Here is a 9,877-nt window from a genome sequence, read left to right as displayed (position 1 = left end):
TAAATGTGTGTGTACACTCGCTGTTTATACATTGGGTAGCTTTTGCAGTATTTATTTCTTTAAATATTTAACAGTCTGGAAAGGCAGTGACAGGCAATAATATGTAGCGTCTCTAGCATGTTGCAAGGGCTTAATAAATGCTAGAATAATAAATTCCTCTATGATGAAAAACAGCAGTCAGTAAAACTATCACAGCCTACAGTATTTTAAAGACACAGTAACATTAAAAAAAAAGCATAAAATACAAACGGTGCCTTGATTAATCCAGGGAAATAAAGGGACATTTGTCTTCATTAAAAAAAAAAGTCCACCTAGGTAAGTCCCTTTTAAATTCCCCAGAGTGTTGAAAGAAGAGACGGAGATGTGAATAAGGGATTAAACGTAACTTTTAACTTTTTCTTTTCCTTTTTCCTCTCCGTCTAGCTCTAGTTTCTTTCCTCCCTACGTTCTTTCTCCTTTCTCTTGGTACGCCTCGTGAAATGGTGGGTGCTTCTGGGGTCCTTCAATTATCCCTGGCCCCCTTCACCAATGAGTAGATTCTTTCTCTTTTCAAGCCCCCCTCAAGGGCTTGGCTTTGAAAGCAAACACCCCCAGATCAGTGTGCGCAGCACCGTGAGCTGGGGGATGAGAGCGGGGGGCGGGGGGGAGCGAGATGCCTGGCTTCCACGCAGGCGGGGCCGGGAGCTCCTGGCGCGCCGCTGAGGACGAAGACCCCAGCGCTCCAACTTTCCGGAGGAAGTGAGGAGAAAAACAGAGCTGCCCCTTTAAGGGCTTCCCTTCCCCTTTACTCTATGTTTACATAACACGGGGCGCTCGCGGGCCGCGGGGGCTGGCGGGCGGGGGCCGCGGGAGCGCGGAGGCGCGGGCGGCGGCGCGGCCGTCCCACCTGCCCGGCCCGCTCGGCCCCCCGGCGGCGCGCGCTCCTCCTCCCGCGGGGCTCCCGTCGCCGCTCGCAGTCCGTGCCGGGTCCGGCTCGCAGCGGCCGACGAACGGGTAGCTCCAGGGAAGCCGGCGGGCGACGCGCGCAGCCACGACGGAGCAGCCGCGGGACTGGCCGCCCCGCGCCCCGTTCGCCGCCGTGCCGTTCCCCGGCGCGCTCACCCCGTTCTCGGGATGGGAGTGTAGCGGCGGCGCGGACTCGGCGGGGATCGCGGCGGAGGCGGCAGCGGCGGCGGCCGAGCGCGGCTCCATGTTTTCCCCCGGCCAGGAGGAACCCAGCGCCCCCAATAAGGAGCCGGTGAAATACGGGGAGCTGGTGGTCCTGGGGTGAGTTGGGGACGCGGGCGGCGGGGCGTCGCGGAGGGATGCGCTCCCGAGGGCCCGGGTCCCCGGGGCACTGGTTGCCGCGGCCCGGAGGGCGCTCCTGCACCGCGCGGGGTCTCTCGGTGCAGCCAGGAGCTGGGTACTTCTCGTTCCTGAAGACCGCGAACGCGGAGCCCTGTCCCCGAGCCCAGAGCCCAGTCCGCGGGGGTTACGCATTGTCCCAGTTTGTGACCCGGGTCGCCGGCTGGCCTCCGCTTTTTTGCGTCGGGAGTGAGCTCGGCCGAGGGCCTGGACCGGGTCCTGGTTTTCCCGGGTCCTCTCAACAACCTCCCGGATCTCCCGGGTTTCCATACCTCTCGGGTCTCTCACCCCTTGATCCCCTTGCCCCTCGGGCCCTTGCACCCTTTGGGCCCGGCCTTACCAATACCCTACCAGCGGCGGGGAGCTCGCCACCCTGCCCGCTTCGGCTTTCACTCCGCTGGTGAAAATCACATTTTGAAGATAGTAATTATCTACAATCGTTAAAACGGCAGCAATTAGAGACTTCATCTATTTCCTGAGTTTCCTTGTGACATGTCTATTGTTTACCCTTAATAAACCAGGAGGGAGGCTTCGCAGGATTAAACCAGGGTAAAGTGGGCAATGAAAAGGGTGTGGGTGGGGGAGGCGGAAAGTGCAGGAAACTCAGAGCTGGAGCAACTTGGGTTTAGTGCTGCAGGGGAAGGATTGTTTTCCCTTTGGATGTGCGGCTCCAGGGAACCCGCGCTTTTGTCCACTGTTGAGAGATCTGTATTCAGACCCACGCGGGTGCTGATGGGTGGGCTTAGAGGCACGCGAGGAAGCCCCCCTCCCCACCCCTAAGCAGAGACTCTGGGAACTTTGAGAAACGTGTTTTGATTACTACCTTGAAGTAAGTGCCGATTTAAATTTTCTTTTCTTCCTTCCCTCCTTTCTTTCTTTTCTTCCCTCCTCCTCCCCCTTCCCCCCCCCTTTCTAGACAAGTTCGTCTAAAGTTTCCTAGCCTTCCTCAGTCTGTTGCTAGCATTTCTGTGGGTCTAGATTCTGGAAATATCATTGCTTATTTGGAAGCTCAGTAGATGAGCGCCTTCCGCACCTGCATGGGAATTGCATGCACTTAAGAGACAGATGTCAGAGTTCGCTGGGAAGAGGAGGGGATAGGAGGTGGGGAAAGCCACAGTTTCGTCTGTCTTATGTAACTTCAGCCCAGCCTAATTTTGTGGAGTTTGGTTTTGTTTATGTGGCTGGCTTCAGAGTATGCTTAACACTGTGAATTTGACACAGAAGATTAACTTATGCCAGAGCCATTTCATTATTTCCTTTTGAGGCAATCTGCTGAGATGTTTCAGAGCAGTGTAGAAGAAGCCCGGAGAGGTTTGTGTTCATAGCAAAAAGTGTAGGACACTCCAAAGCCAGGAAAAGAATTTATACCCGGGACTGTTGTAATTTAGTGTCTCTGTAACCATATTGCCTGTAGCACCTGCTCCGTCCTTTACTAATGCTTTTCTTGGATCCGCAATGGCTTAGTGGTTTCTTACCTAATTGCTGGAGGCAGGCAGGGCAGTTATCTGTGCACCTACCACATGCCAACACTGTTTGGACGTTGGGTATCATCCAATAGTGGACGGAACACTTCCATTTTCATGTAGAACAAGGCATAAGTAGAGTGAAACCTGAGTAAGTAAGTGGCTAATGATGTCTGGTGTTGCACTTCTTCAACTGAAGTTGGTTAACAGTGGAGCCCTGCCATTGTGGGGGGCGGGGATGTTGCTTCTTGCCGGCTTAAGGAAGGTCTTTAAGGAAGAAAAATGTGAGTAGTAGATGGTTTGTGTATGCCTGAATTGTGGCTGCCGCCCCTCCCCCCATCTTTCAGCTCTCTGATTCTTGCAACATTGAGCACACTAAAGAGTACCTGTAAAGTAGTGAACTAGTTAGATTTTCACGAAGACTTAACACAGTTCTCCCCACTGGACTTGAGAGTATGCCTTCCCCTTTAAAATAACAAATGCATTTAAATGACAACTACCATTACTTTGCATGCCTGGTCCTTTGGGACATAAAAATTGGTGAGCAGACTGTCTAGGAAATGTTCTTGATGAAATTCTTGAGGCTAAAGATGTTCACAGCATAAGATGATGTTAGAATATTTTGTTTACTTGGAAAGTACAGTGACTTTATTTTAACTGCTGGGGTGATTCTCCTTTTTGCTGTGTTCTGAATCACATGGTAAAATATCACTTAGGAAATTTGGAGAGCAAACTGTACAGTTGTCAGGCCTAGATCTATGTAGATGTGATTCTTGTCATAAGTTGCACAGTAGGAGAGAATGCCACGTGGAATTTTAGTGGAGTGGTCACTTTCTGTCCTGTTAGTGGAGTTTAAATTACTTGGTAATTCTAACCAGTTACTGTGTCATAGTCGCAGGTTCTTGTTATGTCCACTGCTTAATTGAAGATGGAGAAACGATTGGCCTGTTTGCTTCTTTTAGCTGAGAACTATTATTTTGGCTGTCACTTTAAAGCTGAGGAACTGGTTTGGGATTTAAGAGCCATTCAAGGTAGTGGAGTCCTGATTAAAGTCTTGGTTTGTTCCTGACCCCACTGGCTCTGTGATTTTTGATTTAGTTTCTTTCTCTCTGTTTCTTTAGCAATATCAAAATAGTCTCCAAGGAGCCTCTCTGAGGTACACTCTGTTGTTCTGTTCATTTGCTCAAATGTGGAACACACACAGTTAACCAAGTCTAAGTAGCTTGGTATTTGTTGATCTTCGTGAGTCTTAAAGTGATAGTGCTAGAACTCACATGGGCACACATCCATCATCATAATAGCAGAAAAGCAATCAGTGCTGGCCTGGGGCGGGGGAGGTAGCTCAGCGAATAAGTGCTCACTGCACAAGCAAGAGGACCTGTGTAAAAGGCATGTGATCACATCTGTAACCACAGCACTGGGGAGGCAGAGACATGCGGATCGCAGGGGCTCCCAGGTGGCTAATCTAGTCCAAATGGCCAACTCCAAATTTGGTGAGCCATCTGTCTCAAAAATTAAAAGTGAAGAGTGACAGAGGAAAACCCCTTACTCTGGCTTCTGGCTCCCAGAGGTGCGTGTGTGCACATGTACATATAGCCATACACAGTACACACAAGACCAGTGATAGTTCTGCCTTCTATCAAGTAGTTGTTATGCACAAAGCAGGTTTTTAAAAGTTATAATAGTATATAGATTTGACTGATGGCTGTTTTACGTACAAGATCATGCAAATTTAGTAAAATTTGCTGATCCATATTCCAGAAAGGCAAAGATGGCACTGAGAGATGGCCCAGTAGGTATGAGAGCTTGCCATCAAACCTGGCAAACGGAGTTTGACTCAGGGTCCACATAGTAGATAAATCCCACTGGTAAATTGTCCTCTGACCTCCATCACACTTGAACCATGACACACACACACACATGTGACACATCTAGTCCCCAAAGTAAATGAGTGTAATTACATTTTTAGAGAAAAAAATAGTGTTTGAAGTTAAGCAGACTGAGACAAATAACAGAAAGAGCATTAACCTGGTGATGGAGTTTAGGAGGGCAGGAGTCTAAGACGGGTAGTATTTGGCCCTTCACAAGGAAACCAGGGCTCTTGAAAGGAGGGAGGGCTCCCTTACTTTTGTGTTCTTCCTGTGTTGGGTCGGTTTCATGGTTTCCTGCTGGAGGCTGGCTCCAGAGGTGCTGCTGGGCCTCAGAGCCCCCTTCTGAAATCATTTTGAAGCATGCTGCTCTTTGCCAACTAATGGCCCATCATGGTTTTGGGGAAAAATATACTGCTTACTCCCTTGGTTTCCCTCGCTCAGCGTTGAATGGGTAATGCATTTTGCAAGGCTTCAGTTCTATTTGATGCGACACAGACCATGTTGTTTTCAACACTTTCAGGCAAGGGCTCTTCATCTGGGCTCTGCAGAACTCAGGGAATCCACAAAGTAGGATTTGGAAAACCTCTATTTTTACAGTTCTCCACCTGAAATCTAGTATTTCACTCAGAAGAGGCAACACAGAGACCTGCTGACTATTTTTGTTACTTAATGTCTTAATACAGAAATAGAGGTGTAAGCAAAACATAGTGGTGCACACATGAAATCCTGGTGGTGGTGGGGTTCCTGGTCATTCCCGGCTACATAATGACATCATAAGCTTACGGTCAGCTTGTGCTATATGAGATCCTGCTCAAATACATATATAGTACCGGTGTGGGCTGAGAATATAGGTGTGGTAAAGCTACTACCTAGCAGGTGCCAGGCCCTGCTTTCTACCTCCAGCACTTAAACAGACTGTTAGAAGTACCAATGACTTTCCAGTGTAAAGCTATTTTGATAACAAAGTAACTAATTTCCTTGGTAATCGATTGTATTTTATTTTATGCATTGAAACCCTTTTTTTTTCCCTCCCTGAGCAGGACTCAGTGGGCTTCACCAGATTACTACAGGATGCTTGGCACAAAAAAGGTTTAAGAGTTCCTTACAGTCAAGGGTTCTGTTGCTTGATCATGCTATGGACTCAGACTTTACAGTTTTTAAGGCTGCTTTTATCCATGGGCTTCCTGTGTTGTGCTCTTTGGACTTGCCTTGATGGCCTCTCTCCTACTGTATACTTTCCTTACTTTTTAATCTTATTTGACCCCAAAGATGTCAAACATTGTATTTTGTAGACTAAAAGATCCTTGAATGTTTAGAAATAAACGGAATCTTCGCTGCCACTCAGCATGTGGGGTGATGTGGAGAGCTGCGGGCAGTCTGTCTGTGGATGGGTGCCTCATTCCAAGGCTATTATGGGTTATGATGTTACTAGCTTGGGGTTGCTATGTTTTCCTTTACTAACTTTAGCCTTGTTTGGTGTGTGTGACTGTCTGTCTGTCTGTGGGCTTGCCAATCTGGCTTTCTTAGATCTGTTTCTTTTAGGTGCCAAGACTGAAAACTTTATTAGGACTTTTCATTTGGGGCATCTTTCCTCATGCGACTATCATTTCAAGATGCTTTGCGCAGACAAAGTGAGACCAGACTGATTCAGTGTCCAGTGACATTACCGTACATAATTTATCCAAAAGATAAAACACAGACAAAAGTGAAACAAAGTAAGACAGGGCATTCAGTCCACCAAAGGGAGACTGATCTCGTCGCTCTGGTGACACAGATACAGGGTAGTGACCTCCCTGAGTGGGATTGGAGGTTGGCTTTTAAATGAACATAAGCCACACATGGGCCTCATTGGCATGGGAGAAAAATACCCAGGAAAAGGAATTGTTAATGTCCATGATTTAATTAAAAGGTTCTCCTAAGGTGTTTTGTGAAAGGAAAATGAAGATGAAGTGATTGAGTTACAAAGTTGTTAATTGTCATCTCCATCTTTTGGAAAACAGGTTGACAAACACAGAACATGCTTCACATGTCTTAGTTTTGTCCCAGTTGGCCATTCTGAGCCACTCTCTCAGCCACCTCGTGTGACGATGAGCCCTGAGGCATGTGGCTTGTGATTTATGACAAGCAGTCAAGGGTGGATCTTGCAGATGATTCAGCGATGTTACTTTAATTCTGCCATGCTTTCACCCCCACACATCGTGATGTGTTACCTCAAGTGGGAGCTAAGGGGCGGAGTCACATCAGGCAAGCGCCAGGAATTTATTCGTTCAACAAATATTTATTGGGTATCTACCCTTCCAGACCCTGGGGATCCAGCTAGAAAATAAGACAGGCAGGGTTCCCACCCGGACGCATTGCTAGATGATCTCGTCACATCCCTGTAGTGACAGCTATCATTGAGGTGGAGTTCATTAGTTATCTCCCACATACCGTTAGATGCCATGCTTGGTATTCAGTCACGTAAGGTAGGCTTACTGCCGAGTTTCCCGCATGATCGGGAAGAGCAAATGCACGCTGTCATTTAGCAGACCCTCTGTCCTCCACGAGAAGGGGAAGAGGTGGCCTGGAAAGAGGCAAGAGGATACAAAGATTGCTGGTATCTGGGGAGAGCACTGTGCTTAGTTCCTTCAGGAAAGTGATTGGAGAGAATAGTGAGGTAAGGTGTGAGGCGAGATAGAGTCAGGCCTCGAGGAGTATCGTGGGAGAGTCTGAGACTACTGCAGGGTCAGAATAGCAAGGGCTGTGGACAGAGCCTTCTACAGAGAGGGCACCATGGTGATGGGGGGGGGAAACTGAGGTAGAGTCCACCAGGGCAAAGACAGAGAGGCTGTGATCTGGCTTTCCAGACCCTGCTTCCTGTTACTGGGTCCTAGTTTAATGCCTGGTATCATGGATCAGTTTGGTCATTGACTACAGTCTTACTGGTTAAGGCCTGGCCCTTACCCTGGGCCACTGTCACAGACAAGCACTGTCTACCTCATGTTTACTTTGAGGAACAGAGATGGCAAACAAGCAGGCAGGAACAAAGGCAGACTGTCAGAGAGTGGTTAGGTGTGCATGAGAGGAGGTTGCAGGGTGGGTGCTAGGGAGAAGTGGGATAGAATCATCCAGGAAGAGCTGCTGAAAGAACTGTCTTCATGGCACCCACTGTTCAGTTTTTTTTTCCTTGTTAATACACATTCTGATGTTACAGCCAAAAGATATTCAGTTATTCTATCAGTTAAGGAGGCAGAGTAGTTTCCCAAAGGGAAGGCAGAGGCGCACATACAAAGACAGATCCTCGCTATAAGCATGTGTCAGTCTGAAGTGCCAAGAAGAAGCATGTGCATATCCAGTATGTCCAGCATGGTCCTTGAATTCCACCAGCATTCATTGAAGCTGCATTGTCTTTCCTTCGTGGACTTTGATGGATGGGCAGGGACCAGAATTCACCAGTTGAGGACTGCTGGGCACATCTTTTGGGGGCACAGCAGATACAGAGTGTCTCCTTGAGGAGCTACTTTATAGGCATCAGCTGTTTCAATTTCAACTCTGATTTGTTTTTCTTTTCATGAGTTACCTGCCAGTCATGTAGTCACCTGTACCAAGTTCTGCCTCACAGGGAAGCAGGCCTTCTGTTCCGACTTGCACTGCAGCGCCATGGTGACTTGAAGGGGTGTGGTCATCCATGTAAGTTCACTATGGGGCGTACAAGCGTCTTGCATAGCATCTAATACATACATATACATCCGGGTTATTTCAGCCTAGCGGTTAGGGCTTGGCTGAGAGTTCCTTTCCAGCTGTCCACACAAGGCTACTCAGTCAGACACTTAGTAGACTTGTTTTCTCACTTTTTCAGCTTGTGTAAACCTGTTTAGGATAGAAGTTATTTCTTTCTGCTTCCGTTCTAATTAGGAATGGCTCCACAGAATCCAACCACAGCACATGGACGCTGCGTTCAGTTTCTGGGTTTTTGGTGGAAAACAGGCTGCTAACTATCCTAGCAAGCTCCCCAGAGAAACCTTAGCCTCTGCCCTTCCTTTTTTCCGCCCTCTTCTATCCCTCCCCATCCTTGCCTCTCCCTCCATATCCCTCCCTAGCCTCCTCTTCCTGTTCTTAGGCTGTGGAATATGAATTGTCACCACAACACCTCGTGCTCTGTGTAATTCTGCTTTCCTGGAATACTTGACTGATGGATTACCTTGAGGAGAGGTGAAAGGTCTGTAGACCAGTCCTCCTCCATTTCAAGATGTTTTCCCATGCTGCACCTGTTTTCACTTGGTAACTTCAGTGCTTCATCTTAAAGCCTTTCAGAGAAAGTATCGTACTGCCACTGAGGTGGAGCTGAGACCACTTTCCCAGTTGGTCTTGTGGTTGGAGGGAAGTCAGATCTTTGACATCACCTCACGCTCTATTCAGACAGCCAGAGCTACCCTACCCTGTCTGGGTGTGTTGGTCCTCAATGGTTGGTGAACCCTCCGTTTCAGACCTGCTGGTTGTTGGGTTTGCTTTGTCACTGTGGTGGAAGGAATGATGCCAAGCTTCTATGCATTGCCTTAGTGGCTGCTGGTAGCCTCTGCCCTACACCCTCCATGGGGGCCAAACCCCACTATAGACAAGATGACAACAGAAACTTACATTTTTGTAGTTCTGAACTTCAGGACCAGGATGTTGGGGGGGGGGTGTTGGGGGATGTTCTAAAGCCGCTCCTTGACTGACACATAACCACCTTCTCACATGTTCTTTGGCTTCACCCCGCCCACCTGCCTGTGGATGGGGCCTTCTCGAGTCACCCCATTTACCTTTAATTACTTTTTTTAAAGCCCATCTTCAAACGCAGTTAACACCTTACACTTTCTGGGAGTTCGTGTTTCAAGGTGAATTTTATAGAAGTGCAGTTTTACACCAGAATGTTCCCTTAGAGGAGGGCTGCCATGTCGAGAAGTTTGACCTCTCCCCTAGTGAGAGTGGTGCTGGTGTGTGAGGGATTTTCATGAGAGGGGGAGAAGGCTGGCAGGACCCTGTCTAACATGGCCACTAGGCTCAGATACGGACGGATGAGTGAGATCATCAGAGCTCCTTGGGCCCATTGAGCTGCCGGCTGACATTACCCAGAACAGCAAGAAGGCTCTTTCCACCGTCTTCTGTCCAAATGAGAGAAGTTGTGTGTGTGTGTGTTTGTGTGTGTCTCTCTGTCACTCTCTGTGTGTTTGTGTATGT

The 9,877-nt window shown here is 48.3% G+C and overlaps 1 protein-coding gene across 1 annotated transcript in view; it reads left to right on the top strand.

Moving 5' to 3' along the window:
* The first annotated feature begins 1,173 nt into the window (after nt 1–1,173).
* Peli2 (pellino E3 ubiquitin protein ligase family member 2) overlaps nt 1,174–9,877 on the top strand; it is a 138,792-nt gene continuing 130,088 nt past the window's right edge. Inside the window, exon 1 of the mRNA XM_028758624.1 lies at nt 1,174–1,266. Within this exon, the coding sequence (XP_028614457.1) occupies nt 1,190–1,266 (77 nt within the window). The 5' untranslated portion in view covers nt 1,174–1,189. The remainder of the gene's footprint in view (nt 1,267–9,877) is intronic.

Source organism: Grammomys surdaster, unplaced genomic scaffold, assembly GCF_004785775.1.
Source record: "Grammomys surdaster isolate TR1022 unplaced genomic scaffold, NIH_TR_1.0 126198, whole genome shotgun sequence".
In the NCBI taxonomy this organism is placed as follows: domain Eukaryota; kingdom Metazoa; phylum Chordata; class Mammalia; order Rodentia; family Muridae; genus Grammomys; species Grammomys surdaster.
Note: the sequence above shows the minus strand (reverse complement) of the source record. Positions and strands in the feature narration are given on the sequence as shown.